General features: G+C 42.4%; 1 protein-coding gene across 23 annotated transcripts in view; it reads left to right on the top strand.

The window, feature by feature from the left end:
- Positions 1 to 22,072, top strand: part of INPP4A (inositol polyphosphate-4-phosphatase type I A) — a 399,562-nt gene that overhangs the window by 185,911 nt on the left and 191,579 nt on the right. For all 23 annotated transcript variants that reach the window (XR_004539925.1, XM_033949323.1, XM_033949336.1 and 20 more), the window contains 3 exons: positions 10,674 to 10,785; positions 12,862 to 12,952; positions 20,505 to 20,652. Coding sequence is in view for 22 of the 23 variants with exons in the window: in XM_033949323.1 (XP_033805214.1) it covers positions 10,674 to 10,785; positions 12,862 to 12,952; positions 20,505 to 20,652 (351 nt within the window). In the remaining variant the exon portion in view is untranslated. The remainder of the gene's footprint in view (positions 1 to 10,673; positions 10,786 to 12,861; positions 12,953 to 20,504; positions 20,653 to 22,072) is intronic.

Raw genomic sequence — 22,072 nt, 5'->3', positions numbered from 1 at the left:
AAGAAGCTGATAAGATTAGATTGGCAAGATCTACCCTTGGTGAATCCATGTTGGTGGAGATCACGTAGCTTCTCCACGTTCAGGATCATGTCTAATTTGAGTTTGATTAGGGTTTCCATGAGTTTACTCACTATCGATGTGAGACTCACCAGTCTGTAATTCGCACCCTCTGCTCTGCAACCCTTTAGCGCGTTAAGACCCTAACGCACCTTTGTAAAAGGAGTCCATTGTTTTTGCTGTTTATTTTGTTCAATTTGATAACACGCCTTGATGAAAAATTCACAAAATATGGAACAGTAAAAACATAGAAAGCATTTCACAAAATGTATTGCAATATAAAGAATCAAAGCTCATAAAAGCATAAAATAGTTAAAGAAAAATACTCATCTGTTGATATGAAAAATGACAGTCAATAGCTTCAATGAGAACAACTATTTTCTCTAATTTGCAATATTTGAAGGAGGAAATTGCATATCTTGGGTCTGAAATATGCAAAGGCTCTCTGCTGAGTGCACTGTAAATGAGTCTTGAAGTGGGCTGTAAGCATTGCCAGCAATGACAACTAAAGAGATCTTTGTTGAGCATAAGGAAACAATAACTTGCAAATATTGTTGATGTTATTGTCTCCCTTACAGCTGAAATTAGCCTCTAGGACAGGGGTCACCTATTCTACAGTGAGTGCCCTTTTTTTCCCAACTGAGAATGACAATGATTGTGTGCCGTTAGAGAATGACACAGGGTCAAGTTTTTCCCTGTCTCCGTGGGAACTTGTTTTCTTGTCCTGGCAAATTCTTTTCCTGTCCCTGCCCCATTCCTGCAAGCTCTGTCCTCATCTGCACAAGCCTCAAACACTTTAAAATCATAAGTGTTCGAGGCTTGTGTGGTTAAGGCAGAGCTGGAGAAACAAACAAAACTGCAGACTATGTACAAGATGCAGGCAAAAATTTATTGTACCAAAATTAAAATGCAAATAAGTAAAATAAAACCCTTTTACCAATCAAGGGACCCGACACGGTCCGTGTTTCGGACAAACCTTCGTCAGGGGTCCATGGTGAAAAAGGTTGGGACATACCATAAAAAATGAAGATAAGTAACAAAGTGCCTGTATATTGTGTTCGCCGAGGATTGCTGCAAAAAGTAAAGCGTCTCAAGGAAGCAGTAAAAAGAGGCTGCGAGGAATGGGAGGCAGAGCTTACAGGAATGGGGCAGGGGCACGGACAACGACAAAACTTGCGGGGACGGGATGGGGGAAATTGAGTTCCTGTGGGGACGGGGAAAAAATTGTTCCTGTGTCATTCTCTATGTGCCATCATGCATTTTCTCACTCACTCCCCGCTCTAAAAAAAAGTTTTAAAACCTCTTGGGCTACTGACCATTTATTACAGTTAAAACATACAAACCCCCTAAATGATTATGTGAAGACCAATTATCCTTTCTTTCTTTACGTGCAAGGTCCTTGCCCTCGCTTCCTCTTCCCCCTCTTACATTTTCTTTACCTCCTATCTTTTTCTCCTTTGCATATTGCTCTTTATGCTAAGTTGTGTTTGTAAATTAGCAGAATATGAAGTCTTTGTAAATGAATAATAAATAAATGAATGAAACATTTCTGTTGCCTAGAATATTTATAATCAACTTCCAATAAGTCTGATAAGCCAAAATAGAAGAATGGCTAATTTATTCAGTGGCATTTTATTTGTCTCTTATCAGAGTTTTGATTAAAATCCAATCATATTTTGACTATAAATTGTGCTAAAATACAGACCATCCTAAGGGAATTCATAACCTTTTTCTCAGTGCACTAGATGTTGCATATCTGTTATCAGTATTTTTTAAAAATATGAGTTTCTTTGAGGTTAGTGGAATTTAGTGAGAATTCCATTCAATTTCTTATAAAAGGATCCCTGAAAATAAACTGGCAACATACTCATTTGGTAGCAAACTATAGGCAAAATCATCATTTTGACAGTTTGAACTCTCCCCCACCAAAAAAGATGTAAAGGGTTCCAGTGCTCACACATTGCTTTGACTTTCTGCAATAAAGATTTTTCATTTACTGTCATTGTATCTTCCAGAGTTTTTTGAATCATGATGCCTAAACATTTTATACCCTCTTCCTTCCAGAGGAATGAGAATGGATCAAATAGACCTTTGGCACAATGCACATTTAACAGAAGAACCTCCGATTTGCTCCAATTGTTTTTGTATCCCGAGGATTTACCAAATCGATTAATCAATTCCAGTAAATGCGGAATGGTAGAGTCAGGATTCTTCAAATGAAGCAAGATATCATCTGCATAAGCAGAGTTCTTATATTCCCGACCTGCATAAGGAATCCCCTGTATCTCCCCTGTCTGTTATATAGCCAACAACAAGGGTTCCAGAATAATATGAAAAAGCAATGGAGATAAGGGACATCCTTGTCTAACTCCTCTCCCCAGACAAAAACGTTCAGAAAATGTATCACTAATATATAGTCTGGCGGAAGGGGAACTATACAAGGCTTGAATCATTTGAATAAATCTGGATCCTATACCATCCATTGCTTGATACATGAAAGTCCATTCCACACGATCAAAGATCTTCTCTGCATCCAAAGAGACAGAGAAAGCCGGAACATTCATTGTTTTTGATAAACTTAGCATATGAAATGCCAATCTAGTATTATTTGAAGAATGTCTGTGAGCAACGAAACTAGTTTGGTGCATACCAATCATATAAGGGAGAGCCTTGGCTAATCTTAGAGCCAATAGCTTAGCCATGATTTTTCCATCCACATTAATTAAAGAAATGGGCCTGTAATTTGAAACCAACATGGGATCTTTATTTGGCTTTGGCATAACAATGGTTAAAGATTCAGCCATAGTACCTGAAATAGAACCTTTAGTTAGTTGAGTTTTAAATAAATTTGGAAGATGAGGTAAGAGTATAATTTGAAATAATTAAAAAAACTCCACCATAAAACCATCACCACCCGGAGCGGAACCAGCTCTGAGGGACTTCAACGCTGTCTTGAGTTCTTTGAGTGATTTAGATGCTTCAACATCTCTTTTCATATGCTCGGGAACTTTTGGCCCTTAATTACTGTATATACTCAAATATAAACCGGGATTTTTGGCCCAAAAATGGAGGTCCCAGTTTATATCCCCCTCCCCTCCCCTCCCAGAATTTTATTTTAAGGCCGCCGCCGCCGCCAGGTTCTGCCCCTGCCTCCTCCCTGCCCTAGCCTCATACGGTATCTCATCTTGGCGATAAGCAATGGAGGTGTAGCGGGCAGGAGCAAACTTTTCAAGTTCCTGCCCTACTGCTAACCGCCTGCCACGATTTTTTTTGGCTGCTGAGCGACACGAGCAGGAGCACAATTTGGCACTGCTGCTTGGTACTGAGAGGCATCCTTACTGGCTCCTGCAAATTCTCATGAGGCTGCCTCTCAGTACCAAGCAGCAGCGCCAAATTGCGCTTCTACTCGTGTTGCTCAGCGGCCAAAGAAACTCGCGGCAGCTGGTTAGCAGCAGGGCAGGAACTTGAAAAGTTTGCTCCTGCCCGCTGCACCTCCACCGTGGATAGCCAAGATGAGGTACCGTATGAGGCTTGGGCAGGGAGGGAGGCAGGGGCAGAGCCTGGGAGGGAGGGAGGGTGCAGAGTCTGACAGGGAAAGAAAGGAAGGGTGCTGGGTGCAGAGTCTGACAGGGGAGGGGGAAAAGAAGGAAGGGGACTGGTGCAATGCCTGATAGGGGAGAGAGGGAAAGGTACTGGGCACAGAGCCTGACGGGAGGGGAAGATGGAAGGATGCTGAGTGCAGAGCCTGACAGGGGAGGGGAGGATAGAAGGGTGCTGGGTGCAGAGCCTGACAGGGGAGGGGAGGAAGGAAGGGGGCTAGGTGCAGAGCCTGACGGGGCAGGACACTTGAATATTAATCCGCCCAACTTATATTCGAGTCAACCATTTTTCCTCCTTTTGGGGGGGGAAAAAGGGGGTCTCAACTTATATTCAGATCGACTTATATTCGAGTATATACGGTAACTTTAAAAATTCTAAACCTCCAAGTTTCTTATCTGAATAAAGCTCAGAAGAATATAAAGATATATAAAAATCCAAAAATTGTTTTAAAATATTTTCAATTTGAGTATGAGTTGTGCCTTTCTCATCTCTAATAGCCACAATTTTTACTTTTCTTTTTTTAGCTTTGAGGTAATTAGCCAATAATCTTCCCGCTTTATTCGAGTTTCCATAATACAAAGCCTGTTGAGAAAACAAATCTTTCCTAGCCAATTGTGAGGAAATCTCATTGTATTTATATTTAGCTTTCAAAGGGTTCTGAAAATTTTGAAATTGGGCCATGGGGAAGTAGATGGTCTAGTTTTCACAAGGCTGTGTCTGAATGCTGCCCAATTCATCTGAATAAATCTGCTAACTTCCTCCCTTGTAAGGGAAGAGGACAAGTTTTTGGATTTAACTCAAGGGGAGATATGTTCAGGTGTAGGTGGTATCTCCATGTCCAGTAGGACCTCAGGCGATGGAAGGTTAAGTTACTTGTCTGTTTTCAAATCCAACTGCAACTTTTTTTTTCAAATCTCTGGCTTCCCTGGTTCTCAGTCCATTGTTCTTAGGCTTAAATGTAGCTTATACTGGTTCATCGCTTTCAGATTCTTTAATATCAAGAAAATGTCTTTAATCAGCATGTAATACTCTGTGTATGTCTATAGTTACAGGAGGGGCCTAAGGCTCCTGGGCCTATTCTGATTGGCCCGGACGCCTTAGGCCCCACCAGTAGGCTGGGCTTTGGTACAGCTGGGCCAATCCGGCCCCATTCTTCGGTGGCCTGCATGCCGGACGGATGGGTTTGGCACCCGTCTGTCCGGCCAACGACGAAAAGGTACGGGATGGGGGTCGTGGGGTCATCCGGGGGGTCATGGGTCGGGGGTTCTGGGGGGCGGACGTTGGGGGGGAGGGGGGTTCGTCGAGGGCAGGAGGGCCTGGGATCCCTCCTGACCGTAATGTAGTGAGGGGTTGGGGTAAGGGGGGTCGCCTGGGCCAGGAGGGCTTGGGCTCCCTCCTGGCCTGAACATGTAGGGGGGTCTCCTGGGCCAGGAGGGCTTGGGCTCCCTCCTGGCCCGAACGTGTCGGGGTGTAGGGGGGTCGCCTGGGCCAGGAGGGCTTGGGCTCCCTCCTGGCCCAATCGAGTCGGGGCGGTCGTGGCTTCAATGGGGCAAGAGGGCTTGGCCTCCCTCTTGCCCCGATGTTGTTTGTGTGTGTGGGGGGGTAGTGATCCATCGCGGCAGGAGAGATGCCTCATCTCCCCTACCGCGATGCCATCACTCCTCTACCGGAACTACCGCGGGCCGGGCCGCTGAACTGATGGCGCCAACGGCCATCAGCTCAGCAGCACGTTTTTCGGCACTTAGACCTGGTTTTATTTTGTCTAAGTGAAAAAGGTCTAAGTGCCGACTAGGCAACCTGTAAATGTTTTGGTTATACCTGTTGTATGGCTAGGTGTAGGTCGGACAACTCCCGCCCACTGCCCGCCCTTTCCCCTCCTCTAAAACACCTCTTTTCTCTCTGTGCGTTTAGAGGCAGGGGAAAGGCCTAAGTTGGTTTTAGATACGTCTAAAAACCAGCTTTGGTTATGGGTACTTGGACGATCAGGCTTTTTGATCGTCCAAGTAGCCATTTTTTGACGTTTTTTTTTTATTATTACCCCCTAAATGTTTCTTTTTTTTTTGTAAATCTTTATTCATTTTCATATGTTACATCAAGTGAATGACATAAATTTAATAATAATTTTAAATATACATACTTGATAAGCTCATATATTAATATTTAATTTAACATTTCATTTAGAAAAATTAATATAATATTCATATTAATATTTCAGAAATCTAAATTTATATACTTCTTAGTTAATAAAATATTATCCCCTCCCCTCCCCCCTCCCTTCTAATCAAATATATATGAATAAATTTTAAATGCAAATTCAAATTCTTTCCATATTTCATATTATACATTCAAGTATTAATATAATGTTTCTAAGACCATTTCTTGTTTTTTTATTCAAGAAATCAGATATTAATTTATGCCACCAGGCAGCCTGATGTCTTAATGAAATTTTTTGTTCCTATTTGGATGACTGGCTGGTAAAACACACTTCATAAAAAGGAGCACAAAAATCATTATGGCTAAAACTTGGATGCTGGGATAATTTATGACAAATCCTAGTAACTCCAAGTTCTAGCTAAGCCTGACACAGTAAATGAAATTCATAAGAGCCCTGTTTGACACAACCCGAGCATCAGCCTTTCTTCCAAAGCAAAGGATCAATACCCTTAGTATCCATAGTGGAAGAAATTCAGTAAGAGCCAGGAGCTATCAACTGGGCAGGTGTTGAGGATGTTGAGTCACATGGCATCCAGTTTGAATCAAGCCCAATGGACCTTATCTGCTTACGGGAACTCAAGCCACTGGGAATTTTCAAGACATATAATATAAAAAGGAAAGGGGATGGGGCTTGATATACCACCTTTCAGGGATAACAATCAAAGTAGTTTACATATGATATGCAGATACTTATTTTGTAATTGAGGCAATGGTGGGTTAGGTAACTTGTCCAGAATCACAAGGAGCTGCAATGGTAATCGAACCCAGGTTCTCAGGTCACTGTACTAACCACTAGGCTACTTCTCTACTCACTACTCTATTATGGGCCTTTCTATGCTGGTGGTCAATACATTCCAATCTGTCAAAGGGAGAGACCTTTTTCAAATTCCAAAAATCTAGGTGACACTCACAACAGATACATCTAAACTGGGTTGAGGAGCTCATGTATGCGGTTTTACATTCAGAGCCTATGGTCCAAATAGGAACAACATCATCATATAAACTTCCTATAGTTCAGTGCAATATGGAATGCTCTAAAGGCTTTCAAAGACCATGTAATCAAAAAAGATATCCTGATTTGGACAGTCAAGTATTCATATACTATGTGAACACGAAAGGAGGAAAAGGGTCATACCATTTGTATGGGGACACTGTCAGAATGCGGAACTGGGTCATGTCTTTGTGATGTCTTACAGAACCACTTACCTGAGAGGCAAGAGCAATATTCTAATAGACAAACTAAGCTGAGTCCCATGATTGGTTCTTGGATGAGGAAGTCACTTGTAAGATTTTTTGAGACTAGGGGACCCCTTGATAGATCTTTTTGCCACTCCATACATCAAAAATGTTCCTCATTTCTGTTCCAGGATAGAGACACATGGCAAACTAACCTCAGAGGTTCTCTTCCTTCAATGGTGGCAATGGCTTCACTATACATATCCTCTGATACCTCTAATAACAAACCCACGATGCCCTTGTAACCCTGGGCAAGTCACTTAATCCACCCATTGCCCCAGGTACATTAGATAGATTGTGAGCCCACCAGGACAGACAGGGAAAATGCTTGAGTACCTGAATAAATTAATGTAAACCATTCTGAGCTCCCTTAGGAGAACGGTATAGAAAATTGAATATATAAATAAATTCCTGTTCCAGGGCAGAGGATAGGCACAGCTGTAGGCATGCACCTGTTTCTTAAACCCTAGGTAACCTGGGAAGGGGTGTGGAACATCTGAATGGAAGTGTAGGGAGAACGGGAAGACACTGAATGGAAGGATGGGGAGGGGACAGAGAGAGGGGGGTCATGTTAATGGAAGTATGAAGAGAGAAAAAGGGGACCATGGTGCCTGGGTGGAAAAGGGGTAAAGTAAGACACTGGATTGAAGGATGGGGGAGGGGGGACAAGCAAAATGGAATGATTAGGAGAGAAAAAAGGGGATACTGGATGGAAAAGGGGTATAATAATAACTTTATTTTTCAATACCGCCAACACCCAAAAAGTTCTAGGCGGTTCACAAAATGAAAAGGACTGAACATTCCAGTGACAATATGAAGCACACAAAAAGGCAGTACAATATTTCAATAATGAAAAATACAGTATGAAACTATGACATAGGACTCCTTTTATGAAGCCGTGTTAGCAGTTTTAGCGCACGCAGCTTTTTAGCGCTTGCTAAACCCACGCTATGCGGCTAGAACTAATGCCAGCTCAATGCTGGCATTAGCGTCTAGCACGGCCGGAAGTCTAAACTACTATTACGCGCGTTAAACCGCTAACGCGGCTTTGTATAAGAAGCCCATAGTCATCAATCAAGTAACAATTTTTTGAACAAATAGGTCTTAACCAGTTTTCTAAAGGTGCAATAAGATGCAGATTGTTGAATCAGACCATCTAACCATACTTGAACTTTACCTGCTTGATAAGCCAAAGATCGATCAAAATACTTTTTATAACAGCAATTTTTGGGATTAGGAAAAGTGAATGAACCTAGTCGAACAGTACAATTCAAAATGAGAGAAGAGATATAACGGAGCTAATCCAAATAACATAGGGTAGAGGGGAGAAGTTAGATGGGGTAGAGAAAGAGGGGAAATGCTAAATAGAAGGTTGGAGAGAGAAAAAGGGAAACCTGAATGGAAAAGGGATAGAGTAGGGATGCTGGATAGAAGGAAGGGGCGAGTGAGGAGATGCAGACACTGAATGAAAGGATGAGGGAGAGGGAAGAAGGACATGCTAAATGGAAGGATGAGGAGAGAAAAAAGTGACATACTCGATAAAAGAGGGGTAGAGAGAAGATGCTGGTTGGAAGGATGAAGAGAGATGGGATATGGGATAGAAAAAAGGTAGAGGGGTGATAATGGATGGAAGAATAAGGAGAGAAGGGAGACGCTTGATGGAAGGATGGGGAAGGGAGCACACTAAATGGAAGGATAAGGAGAGGAAAGGGGACATGCTGGCTAGAAAAAGACATAGAAATGCTGGATGGAATGGTGGGAGAGTCAGAGGGGAGATCAGAAAGAGAGGGGCAACATCCAGGATGGAAGTGGGGGAGAGAGAGGGGGCACATTGGATGGGAAAGAAAGAGGGGGACATACTGGATGGAAGTAGAAAGATAGAGAGAAGAACCTGCTGGATGGAAGGGGGTAGAGGATAGAGTTAGTGAAAGCCTGGGGAATAAGAGGGCATCATAGGGCAAGGTGACTGTGCACTGTGTGTATGGGGTGGGATGGGGGCAATGTGTTCTCTTTTTTTGTCTTAACAAATATGGTAACCCTTCTTCTGTCTACACATTTCATTTTGCACCATTGCCTAAAGAAGGACTCTTGATGCAACAGTAGGTGTAGTGCTTCAGAATTTATTTGGATTAGAATCCAACTTAGGCCCTAAGCCTATTTCTTTCAGTTCTTGGCTTCTTTAACAAAAAAAAATAAAAAACATAAGGTGCATCATCACCAGAAATAGTTTGTTTACCTGTTGCAGCACTGTTTTCTATGTTATTTCCCCTTTTTTTCTGTTAAGAGGTAGCCTGTGTCAGGTTTGTTAGTGGCCCCCACAAAATATGGTTGTAGGGGTTAAGTGAGAGGCGCCCTTACAAACGCCAGGTCCCAGGTTCAGTTCCCTCACAGATGATTCACCAGGAAGTAGAATCAAAGAGGCACAGCCAGAGGTGATTGCATAAAGAATATATTATAGAAATAGGCTTACAGAAAAGTAGTATTCATAGGCATTACAACAATTAAGCATTACAATTAAGTAGAGAGCAAAGCAGTTTCCCTGCCTTACAGAGTCCAGAAGGAAGCGTGAAGTTCCAGGGAAAGGCAGAGAGAGAGAAAAGGGGGATGGGGTGATGGTCTAAGCTTCGTGTTCCATAGATAAAGAGAAGGATAGACAGAGAAAGAGAGCGAGAGCTAGAGCTCAAGAGAAACAAGAGAGGACCAGAGTGCCAAGAGCCAAGAGATAGACTTTTGTGTGTTGCAGAGAGGAGGCTTTTATAGCTTGGAATCTTATTCTGAATATAGAAAACTATTGAGCTTCAATAGAAGTTAAATCTTCCCCCCTTTAGTAAACTTGTGCTAGACAGCCAAAGAATAGACTGTAGTCATATATGTATTTCCAGTCTGTCTCTGACAATAGTTTCTGATTAAGTTATCTGTGCACCTGGACCCATTGTCCTAAGCACCCTCTTAATCAGACATTAACACCTTTTAGCTAATCATGATTCAATCAGGGCTACTTAAAACAGTCTCCCTGCCCTCAGGGTCTATCTGCATTCACATGCCAGAGTCAGATTGATATAATTTCCCATAGGCCTTCGCTGACATAAGTTATGCCAACTGAAAATGCTGAATGCTAGTGATAGCTATGCTGACAGCCTGTAGCTAGAGAGTCCCTATATCTAAGGATTCTAGTATCCTGCTTGTCCTAGGAGAAGACAGTTACTTATCTGTAGCAAGGGCAGCAGGATACACATCCTCACAAACCCTACTACCTTTTCAAGGAGTTGTATTCTACATGAACTTAAATTTGATTAGCGAAGACCCACGTGACAGTGGCAGACAGAAGATGGCATCCTTGCATTGTTGAACTATGGCAAAAATTCTCTCACAGTGCTGGAGAAAAGTTCCTATGTGGGACTTCATTGGATAACGTCACACATATGTGAGAATTTTTATCCAGCTATCCTTGAAGCACACCTACTACAGATAAGTAATTGTGTTTTGTGTACAGTATACAATATATATATATTTGTATGTATGTGTGTGTGTGTATGTAAAGAATGAATATGTATTTTGTTCTGCAGATCTGCTGAAAATGAACGTGTAGGTAATATTACTGTAATAGGCTGGCAAATGGAAGAGAAGGTAGACCAAAGAGCTCCTGTGACTAGATCTCCTGATACAATCAATGGGAGAGTGAGTACATATACATTTTTGTTGTAAAGAAAGCAATGTAAAAATGACTGTAGCCTGCTTGCTGCTCTGTTTCCATCACCACCTCCAACACCATGTTCAAGTCAGAGGGGTTGTCATTTATAGATGCAGTTCAGTGAGACAGCATTTTGCCTTTAACTTTCCCATGAAATATTTCAAACAGAGAAATAATGTTAATGATTGTATTACTGGAGGGTACATCAAGGTGTCTTAAAATTTTATAACAACCTTGTAGTGATAAACTTTCAATATATGGCAGCGAGGTTTTGAAAATAAAGGGTCTTTCATAAACCGTTGACATTCTCATATTATTCTTGGTTGAATGATAAATCTTAATAGCAAAGAAATAATAAAATAAAATCCATATGGACTAAATATGAATATATACTATAAATCTGACTATACCTTATTGAGGCTGATGCTTTAAAAGTCATGACTACTTGACAGATGCAAGCATATATTCATATACCTTAAAACAAAATAAAATGCTTGTATGGATTCAATTCAGTATATAACATAGTTCTAAATGTCTACAGTAGTGCAAGATAAATTATGTGGCACTCAGTGGGGCAATTCTAAACTAGGTGTTAACATTTATGCATGTATTACATGTGTGAGTGTTTAGAATGCTAACATTTTTGCACACCTGTGCATGTAAATGCCAACCTTCTGCCTAAATGCAAATTTGTAAATTCTTGCTTAACTTACACAGCACATATGTGTGTGTGGGGGGGGGAGGGGGACATACACAGGAGTGGAACATGGATGGGGCATAAGACATAGAATACAGTTTGACAAGACTACTGAAATGGCAGACTGATCCGCTGTCTGGACTGCGGAGCTTTGCTATTTAGATTGCCAGGGTTCAGCGCACTAGCTACCTCTCTTTGTGCCTGTGTCCAACGTTGCTGCAACTTTCCTCTCCCCCAAGGATCCTCCACACTTTGCAATGGGTCACAGTAGAGAGAGTGCTGATAGCTGCTTCTCTCTGACTGGCAGAGCCTTTTCTCTGCCACACTCCTCTCTCTCTCTCTCTCTGATGCAATTTTCTGTGGACATATGCAGCAGAGAAAAGACTCCGCCAACCAGAGAGAGCAGCTCTCTGCTATCACCCACTGGAAAGTATGGAGGATCCTTGGGGGAGCGAGGAAGAGGGGAGCTGTGGTGATAGACCCAGCATAAGGAGAGGGAGTTGGAGCGCTGCACTCCAGCTAGTGTTAGAAATTCAGGGTACCAGGGCAGAAGTTGGGGAGGTAGTTCTAAAGCCTGTCTTCAATGGTGGGGGGCAAGAAGGAAGAGATATTGGATCCAGGCTAAGGGGAGAGAGATACTAAACTTGCGGGTGGGGGGGAGTGGATCTAGGCTAAGGGGAGAGAGATACTGAACTTGCCTGGGGGGGAGTCAAAAGGGGGGGAGTGGGGTTACACAGAGCATCTATGCCCATTAAAAAAGGTATGTCATGTTATAAATATACTAATTTGTATCAGTAGGACAGGTAAGTGACTTGATCTTGACCATTTGCTTTTTAAGGATCGCTAAAAGTAATCACGTTTTTTTGTGTACCAGAAAGCCATATTAGAGCATCAACCGCTCTGCTAGTTTACATGGCATTTCAATATTTATGACCTTATTTGCATGGCCAAATTGGAGAATGAGCGATCGTGCACAAAACCATGCAAAGAGCTGTTTTGTGCATCGGATTGGCAAGTCCAGTCGTCACTAAACCAGTCAAGACTGGTTTAGTGATGATCGCTGACTTTATTGCATCTAGCTCTAAGTTCTGTAAGGGACATCCTCGCTAAACTAGTGGAATATCCCACTCAATGGGAGGCCACATTGGATTTTATACTGATAAAGACACAGTCACTGACCTCCTGTTTAGGGAAAACTTAAGGTCTGCTGAGAATTGTCCTTTGTGCTTCAATATTAAGTCATGGATGTAGACGTGAGAGAAATCATAAATAATAAAATTGTTTTTGATACTAAATTATACACAGCCATTTTGTATTACCTATATATTCATATAGGATAATGATTTCCAACCCTTTTCTGTTTTAGACTGTGCTACCAGTTGATGAAAGCTTAACAGAATCTTTAGGAATCAGGTCTAAATATGCATCATTGCGAAAAGACACATTGCTAAAATCAGGTAAGTGTCACTCAGCAGGACTCCCTGTTGACAAATTAATTTATATACATGCAATCAAAAGTGGAAATAAAAAATAAAGAGCTGCTTTAGTACTGCAGCTCAGCTAGGAGACACAGCTTTAAAAAAGGCTATAGGAGTTATGTCTCCTTGCAGCAAAATTAAAGATTTACTGCAAGCAGAAAGTGAGTCACACTGATCACATTAAGAGGTTTTTATTTTCCCCCTTGCATGCAATTAGAAAATGAAAGGAAAACCTGGACCCCACAAACCATTTTCTCTTGCTGATCTTGCATATTATTCTGGTTACCAGTTAGATGCTTTTCAAACAGCACCGCAGTTCCTTTGAGACACTGTTATCTTTCCATACTTTGGGCAGGATTCACTAAATCTCCAAACCGTGTGCGATCCGTTTCCATTTGCATGCCGGCCGACCAATTCAGTAAAGGCCTGCATGCAAATGGGGACGATCGTTTACATGCCCCTTACCCATGACCAGAGTGATCCCCGCTCATGCGCACACCCTGACAGTAGTGACAGGAGAAGCAGCCTCCTGTCACAGGGCTCAGCCCTGATCTCTCCTCCCTGCCCTGCTCTGCCCAGATCTCTCTTGCCTGCTCCCGGACTCTCCTGCTCTTTGCTGCTATTCCCTGTAGTACAAGCCCATGGTTTTAAAGCAGGCCTGCACTGTGGGGAACAGCGGCAGAGAGCAGGAGAGTCTGGAGAGCAGGCAAGAGAGATCGGGGCAGGCAGGAGAGCCTACACTGGCCCTGCCCGACCCCCCCCCCCCCCCCCCCCACACACACACACCCCGATCTCTCCTGCCTGCCCTGCTCTGATCTCTCTTGCCTTCTCGCCAGACTCTCCTGCTCTCTGCCACCTTCCCTTCAGTGCAAGCCTGTGGTTTTAAAGTGGGCCTGCACTGCGGGGCAACGGCGGCAGAGAGCAGGAGAGTCTGAGTGAGCAGGAAGGAGAGTCTACAGTAGCCCAACTCCCTGGCCCGGCTTGACACCCCCCTGAATTAACCCCGACCGGCCCACCCATCGCGCGTACCTTTTAAATTGTTGGGAGCAAGAGGGGTGCCCGGTCCCTCCTGCTCCTAGGCTTCCATCTTTGGGAGCAGGAAGAAGTGCAAAGTCCTCCGTGGGCCGCTGTGCAATAGCAGCCTTAGACCACACCCCAGCGCATCATCTGATGCACGGGGAGGGGCCTAAGGCCTTGATTGGCTGAGGCACCTCGGGTTTCTCTCCCCTTGGGAGGGGATTGAGGCGCCTGAGCCAATTAGGGACTTCCTTAGGCTCAGCCTCAGGCCCCTCCCAAGGTGGGAAGAACCCAAAGCACCTCAGCCAATCAGGCCCTTAGGCCCCTCCCTGTGCATCAGATGATGCACCGGGGCATGGCCTAAGGCCCAGGCAGACGCGTGGCTGGACACGGTGGAGCAGAAGCAACTGGGAGGTAGGAGGGGCCAGGTCGGGCTGGGCCAGGCCCGGCCGGTGGACGGTTGATGGGCCTACGGAGCAGGAGGGACAGAGCACCCCTCCTGCTCCCAACTTAGATGTCCAGCGGGGGTTGGACCCGGCCCGGCCGAGAGGTTATTGAGCCCTAAGGAGCAGGAGGGACCGAGCACCCCTCCTGCTCCCAACTGGACCCGCAATCTTTTTTTTTTTTTTTTTAGTAGTTTTGAGCCCTGCAAGCCCATGGTTTTAATCCTCTTTAAACTTGCGGGTTAAAACCACGGACTCTCAGGGCGGGGAAGGACAGTGCAGGACGGCAGGACTTTGGGGCAGGAGAGATTTGGGGAAGATCGAGGCAGAGCAAGGCAGCAGATATTGCAGGGCTTCCAGTGGGAAAGACATTTTCGTCTGGTCCCCAGCAGTCGCTTCTTCAAGTGATCGGCCAGCCCAGTCGGATCCGAAATTTTGTGTAGTGAATTGGGTTGTCCAATTTGCATGCTTTTTACCTCATTTGCATGCACGGATTTGAAGCGGATCACAGGAGAAGTAAGTGAATCAGGCCGTATGGAAATTTGATAGTAAAGGGGTTGCCAACCAATCGGTACACGATCGGTTTGCTTTGTGAATCTAGCCCATTGTCAGGGATTAGGAATGAGATTGCTTGGGAGGAGCAGGGCAGGGATTGTGAGGTGCATGCATGTTTTGTAAAATGCTCATCAGCACATGTGGAGGGGCATAATCAAAAGAAACGTCTAAGTCCGATTTGCATGTAGGGTACTAGTCGCTCAAAGTCGGCAGCGGCAAAATGTCCATTCTTGAAAAGTATGTCCAAAAATTTTTTTTTCAAAAAATCGTCTATCTATTCGTCCAGGCGTTTAAATGCCCAGACCGCCACTACTTCTATCTTTATACTGCATTCTCAACCAAAAATTCATCTAAGTTCCAAACGCCCAGAACAAGTCCTTTTAGACATGGGATGCTAGAACCCCATAAGCTGGTTCCCCAGCGCAGCAAGAGAAGTGCCGCCACCTCGCCGAGACATCCCCTGGGAGGAGGGATGCCCAGTTCTTCCTGCAAGAACTTCCCCACTCCCCCTAAGATCATTGTCAGGAAGGATGCCCAGTCTCTCCTGCTGGTCCCCACACACACACACACACACTGAAGGGCATGCTCCTCGACTCCCCCCCCAATCTCACCTGGACCTCAACAAAACTGCGCCTGCCTTTAACATCCAGTGGGATTTTTCTGCCCTCTCAAATCATAGCTCCCAAATTCACAGTCATCTGCATATAAGCACAAGTTAACACTGTGCACACCTCTGCGACGTCTGTTCCACCAGTCAACCGGCATAACTGAGGGGTGTCACTGAGCAGCACAAGACCTAGCAGCCCATACAAGTGTGGGTCATCAGCAAGGAACAGTGCGGCCAGCTGTGAAGGATGAAACTTTGCTGGTGAGAGAGAAGCAGGTGGCGTCCCAGCCCAAAGCAAATGGAGAGCAAGTGCATGCGCAGACCATATACAGGCAAAGAAGATGATCTGCGCATACGTCTGGATCGCTCAGCAGCGATCCATGGCAGTCGCTGTGGGCGTGCCTCCGATCGCCCCCATTTGCATGAGGAGGGTTGGTGAATCGGTCGCCTGGAAAGACTCGGCCGCGGATCGGATCACTAAGATAAGTGTAGTGAATCTAGCCCTATATCACAAGGATAGATTAGATCAAATTGGACGGGGGTTGCGCTATATGTTAAAGAGGAAATTGAATCAAATAAAATAGAAATTCCATGTGTGAAGGGAATGAATATAAAGGTAGGGTTATACTATTGTCTCCCAGGACAAAATGAACAGACAGATGAAGAAATGTTTTCAGAGATTAGGAAAGCTGGAGAATTGCATATTTATAAGTTTGAGGCTTGTTCTAAAAATAGAATCTATTGAAGTTAAGTACCCCTATCCTTTGTAAATTGTTTGAAACAATGGTGAATAAAGTGAGTGAGGTGTGAGAGACCTGGAGAAGAAAAGAGGGAGAACCTGTCCCTCACAGACTGGAATCAAATGTAATTTCCAGTTTCACTCTGACAATGGTTTCTGATTACCCTATCTGTGCTAGAACATGCAACTGGGCTTACTGTATATCTTAAGCTGTCCATCTTAAGCACCAGACGCTAGCACATCTTAGCACTTCTTAGTTGTCTTTAGCACCTCTTCACACCTCTTAGCTATACCAAGGTCCTTTGTTACCTTTAAGCACTGATGTAATTTAGGCATTCTAGGGCAATCTAAGGCTGTTTGCACTGACATACCCTAAGGTCAGATATGAATGATATGATCTCCCATAGGCCTTTGCTGACATTGGTAAGGCCAGCAAGTTAAGGCTGGGCTGACAGGCAACAGTAGAACAGATGATTTCAATGATTTATTTATTTAAAAAAATTATCAACCGCCTATTCTTAAGCGGCATTACAAAATTAACATACATAAAATAAAACAAACAAGACCTATACAAATATCTTAAATTACAAATGAATAGTTACATCTTAGAACCAAGATTTCATAGATCCTCATAGTATCCTTCATCTTAAAACTAGCATTAAACAAAATATTATTTATTGAAATGCTTCTAGAAATAATGTAGTTTTAAGTATTTTTTTAAACTTCTGAATATCAGATAGAGAGCCCTCAGTGGTCCAGTTAATTTGTTCCACAGTGTTAATCCCATGATAGAAATAGCAGAAGTTCTTGAGTTCTCATAATGCATTTTTGAGAAGTCCGTTAATGATAAACGTATTGTACCTTAAGAACGCAAGGTTCTGAGCGGTCAATAGATTGCCATGGTTTATGAAAGAGTGGTGACAAAATGGGAGCAGCCATTTGGATAACCAGTTGTTTAAATTCCCTGATGATGCTTTATGTGAAACAGGGTACTCCCACTGGGACTGCTTGGTGCCTTTAATCGTGGCTATAAGAATGTACATATAAAACTTTGGATTAATCAACAGCAGCTGCAGTGTTCTTCAGCCACAGTGGACCAAACCACAGGATTGGAGTTAAGTACTTTTGAGATGGTTTGTGGTCTGAAAGTATTGGACTAGTGAATACTACAATAATTGCCTGTGGTTTTGTTTGATCCTTTGGAGCTATGGGACTGATATCGGAATACTATTGCACTGTTATGTGACAAAGTTCTAAGAAGTTTGCTGCTCTAATCTCCACGATTGCTGGATTGCATCTTTATCTTTGCTGAGTGCTGCTTTACCTATTGTTGGAAGATGAAGTTAATTATTGCACAGTCTGGTGGAGTTTTTTCTGACCAATGATGACAAAAGAGTTCACTTGCTTTCAGCTTATGCTGTTATGTTGAGCTCCTCGATGTTGTGAGGTCTTTTTTTTCCACCGTGGGTTGTATATTTTGTCATCTCTCCCTCAACAGAAGAGGATAAAGGTTTTGTGTATTGTGATAAAGTTTATCCTTTCTGGTGTAGTTTTATTTCAAATACCCCAATATTGACTGGTTAAATGTTACATCGGGGAGTGCTGGGGAGGTAAAATTCCTAGATGTCATAAATAACTGCTTCTTGGAGCAACTACTCCAGGAATTGACAAAAGGGGTAGCTATTTTAGATTTGGTCCTTAGTGAAATGCATGGCATAGTACAGGAGTTAACTGTGTTGAATCCACTGGGAAACAGTGATTATACTTGTAGAGGCATTTAATTTTTGAAAAGGCGACTATGATAAAATGAGGAAAATGTTTAAAAAGAAGCTAAAAGGATTAGTTGCATAGGTTAGGAATATAAACAAGGCATGGATGTTATTTAAAAATACCATCATGGAAGCCGAGTTCTAATGTATTCTACGTATTAACAAAGGTGGAAAGAAAAGGAAACTAGAGCTGGTATGGTTAAAAGGTGAAAGTGAAAGAGGCTATTAGAGCCAAAAAACATCCTTTAAAGAATGGAAAAAGGATTTGAATGAAGAAAATAAGAAGAGACACAAGCACTGGCAAGTTAGATGCAAAGCATTGATAAAGAAAGCTAAGAAAGAATAAGAAGAGAAACTTGCCAAAGAGGCAAAACATCATTACAAATTTTTTAGATGCATCAGAAGCAGAAAACCTGTGAGGGAATCCATGGGATCATTAGATGATCAAGGAGCAAAAGGGGTACTCAGGGAGGATAAGGCCATAGTGGAGAGACTGAATGAATTCTTTGCTTCGGTTTTTACGGAAGAAGATGTATGAGATCTACCTGAACCAGAAATGGTTTGAAAGAGTGATGATGCAGAAGAATTGAAAGAAATCTTGATGAATCTGGAAGATGTACTAAGGCAAATGTAAAAGTTAAAAAGTGATAAATCAACTGGACTGGATAGTATACTGAAGGGTACTAAAAGAACTCAAACATGAAATTGCTGACTTGCTGTTAGTGATCTGTAATCTATTGCTAAAATTGTCTGTAGTACCTGAAGATTGGAGAGTGGCCAATGTTATGCAGATTTTCAAAAAGGGGTTTAGGGGAGATCCGGGAAATTACAGACCAGTAAGCCTGACTTCAGAGCTGGGCAAAATGGTGGAAACAATTATAAAAAATAAAATTGTGGAACACATAGACAAACATGATTTAATGGGACAGAATCAGCATGGGTTCAGCTGAGGGAGGTCTTGCCTCACCAATTTGCTTGACTTCTTTGAAGGTGTGAATAAACACGTGGATAAAGTTGAGCAGATTGATGTAGTGTGTCTAGATTTCCAGAAAGCTTTTGACAAAGTTCCTCATGAGAGGCTCCTGAGAAAATTAGAGTCATGGGATAGGTGGCAAAGTTCAGTTGTGGATTAGAATTGATTTTCAGATAGAAAACAGAGGGTAGGGTTAAATGGCCATGTTCCTCAACGGAGGAGAGTAAACAGTGGAGTGCCGCAGGGATCTGTAGTGGGACTGGTGCTATTTAACTTATTTATAAATGGTCTGGAAATTGGAATGACGATTGAGGTGATTAAATTTGAAGCTGACACTAAACTATTCAAAGTTGTTAAAACGCAGACAGACCTTAGGAAATTGGAAGAATGGGCGCCAAGTGGCAGATGAAATTTAATGTGGACAAATGCAAAGTGATGCACGCACAAAAATACACACACACACAAAGTTTAAGTGGAAAGAGCCTTTGATAACAGCTCCCATAGTTCCCTGTGCTTTGCAAGAGGTGCCCTACCATGTCTTGTTAAAGTGCAATTTTACAGTTATTCCACACAATCGCTTTCTGCTCTGTACAGGACATCTTTAAAATTAAAATCATGGACGCAGGTTATTATGTCTCTGGGGCCGAGGTGAAGAGTGGCCTAGTGTCCATTCCCCAATGATGACATCAACTCCTCCACCCATGAGTCATTTAACTGTTTTCCTAAGCCCCTTGCTAGGCGAAAACAATTTATGTACTGTATATAAGTGTTTGTCTTGTAATTCTCCAGAGAAGCAATAATAATGTTTATTACTAAATATTTTCATACATTTTCCATGTTTATTCATAAATAATTAAACCAAATTATAGCAAAGGTTTGGAAGGAAATTAACAATATGCTTTTAGCAAGACCAGTTTCATGGCTTTGCTATACTGCTCTGACACCATAAATTGAGATTTGAATCTCCTATTTGAAGATATTGATAGTGCTTAGATACATTGTGGAAATGATATTGCTGAATACAGGGTGATGTGGAGTGGAGGAGGGCAGTTACTGTTGTGGCATGTTGATTCTTGCTCTTGTAATAGTAGCACCTAGGCATTCAGTGATAGGAATCTTCCAGACTTTCATGGACAGCAACACTGAGGGCTCCTTTTACAAAGCCGCAGTAGTGGTTTAACATGTATAATAGCGCACGCTAAACTGCCAGCCGTGCTAGCCGCTACCACCTCCTCTTGAGCAGGCGGTAGTTTTTTGGCTAGCACAGGGTTATCGCGTGATTAAAAGTTGTGCGCGCTAAAGCCGCTACTGCGGCTTCGTAAAAGGAGCCCTGAGTCAATGTAAGCATATTGGCTGGGTTGTGGTGGCATAAATTATAGCAAAGATAAAACTGTATAGAAATAATTTGAGTTTCTATTACTGTTTTAGTATTTGGTGGTGCCATTTGTCGGATGTATCGTTTTCCTACGACAGATGGAAACCACCTGCGAATACTGGAGCAAATGGCTGAGAGTGTGCTCTCCTTGAACATCCCCAGACAATTTGTCAAACTTCTGCTTGAAGAGGATGCAGCGAGGTAAGAAGACTGGGCAATTTTTATTTACAGAATCTTTAGAGTAATTCAATCGTAACACAAGGCCTAACAAATTGGTGAGAGTATATGGAACGTTCATCAGAGGCAGGGAATGTCACAATTGCATTGTCAGGGCAGAAACTATGAAAAGAGAAATGTGTTTGTATTGATTAATTTTTCAGCTCACTCGTAATACAACATTCTGTTAAAAAATGCCTTTAAATGTACAGCTCTCTCTTTATAAATCTAGTTAAACATTGACTATAACAAACTAAAACCTGACCCCCCAAAAAAATAAATCTTTAGTAGCAATTGTTATAGTAGTTAAGCTTTAAAAGAAAAAAAAAAAAAAGTAGTTAAGCTTTATAAGTCTCCTTTGAAAGTAATGCATTGGTTTCTTGACAAGTTCTTACAAGAGAAGCAGCTGTACTGCTCTGTGTTATGCTTCAAATATCTGCAGCCTTGTCCACTGAACCCTAAAAACGGTCTTGAGGCAGGCATTCTCAAATCAAGGTTAGGTTCCTGTGACCATTTCATACTGAAATCAGTATGTGATTCAAGTATTCGTTTTCTTTTGGATTCTGCTTACCATATTTTTATGTACTGAGTATGCCTTCAAACTAACATTTTGTACAATACAAAGCAGCAATTTAGGAATATACTACTACTATATTACTTTCTAAGTTTCTGTAGCATAATTTGATGTATTCAGCAGTGTACACATACACGGGTGAGTCGTTATTTTTTCCCTATTGAGCTTCTGTTTAACTTAAAAATAGCAGAGCCACAAAAACATGTCAGATTTCTAGCAATTATTTAACTGTTACACTAAATATATTAGAAGTAAAAAAAGATTTAAAAAAAATTTAAAGCAAGCTAAGATCTAAATACCAAAAACAGGCTGATAACACTGCACAACAAAGTTTTTGCTTCCTGAACACTGCTGGGTGTTTCTTATAGAATTTTGGGTGCTGATCATGAATATTACATCAAAAATTACCCATCACGTACCATTTCAGAGAAATCTTCAATTTTGTCGTGATTTTTTCTTATATTTGGATGCAAACAATTTTTTCTCCCATAAGTGTCTTATCAACAACGGTTTGTGCCGCCTGGGTATGTCCATGCATAAAATCTAGCCAGGTTGGAAGCTGTTTTATGGAAGATGACATCCTGGGCATGTCTGGGCAGGTCTGAACGAGCTTGCGCTGTCTCACCATGCTATAATGGTGGCTTCCATACACCGATCCTGCTCATTTGGTTAATATAGATAGTCCGTGTGTGTATATAGTATCAGTATAGTAAAGTATAGTAGTATAGTAGCTGTAGCAATATAACAGTAAGTAAGCTTGATGCTATAGACGTTTTGGTGTCGGGCAATATGTCTCGTCGGTGTCGTAACAGCCGCGACACATTCTGCTAT

The sequence above is a fragment of the Geotrypetes seraphini genome, chromosome 6 (assembly GCF_902459505.1).
Source record: "Geotrypetes seraphini chromosome 6, aGeoSer1.1, whole genome shotgun sequence".
Lineage (NCBI taxonomy): Eukaryota > Metazoa > Chordata > Amphibia > Gymnophiona > Dermophiidae > Geotrypetes > Geotrypetes seraphini.
The sequence above is the reverse complement of the archived record's forward strand: the minus strand, read 5'-3'. Positions and strand labels throughout refer to the sequence as shown.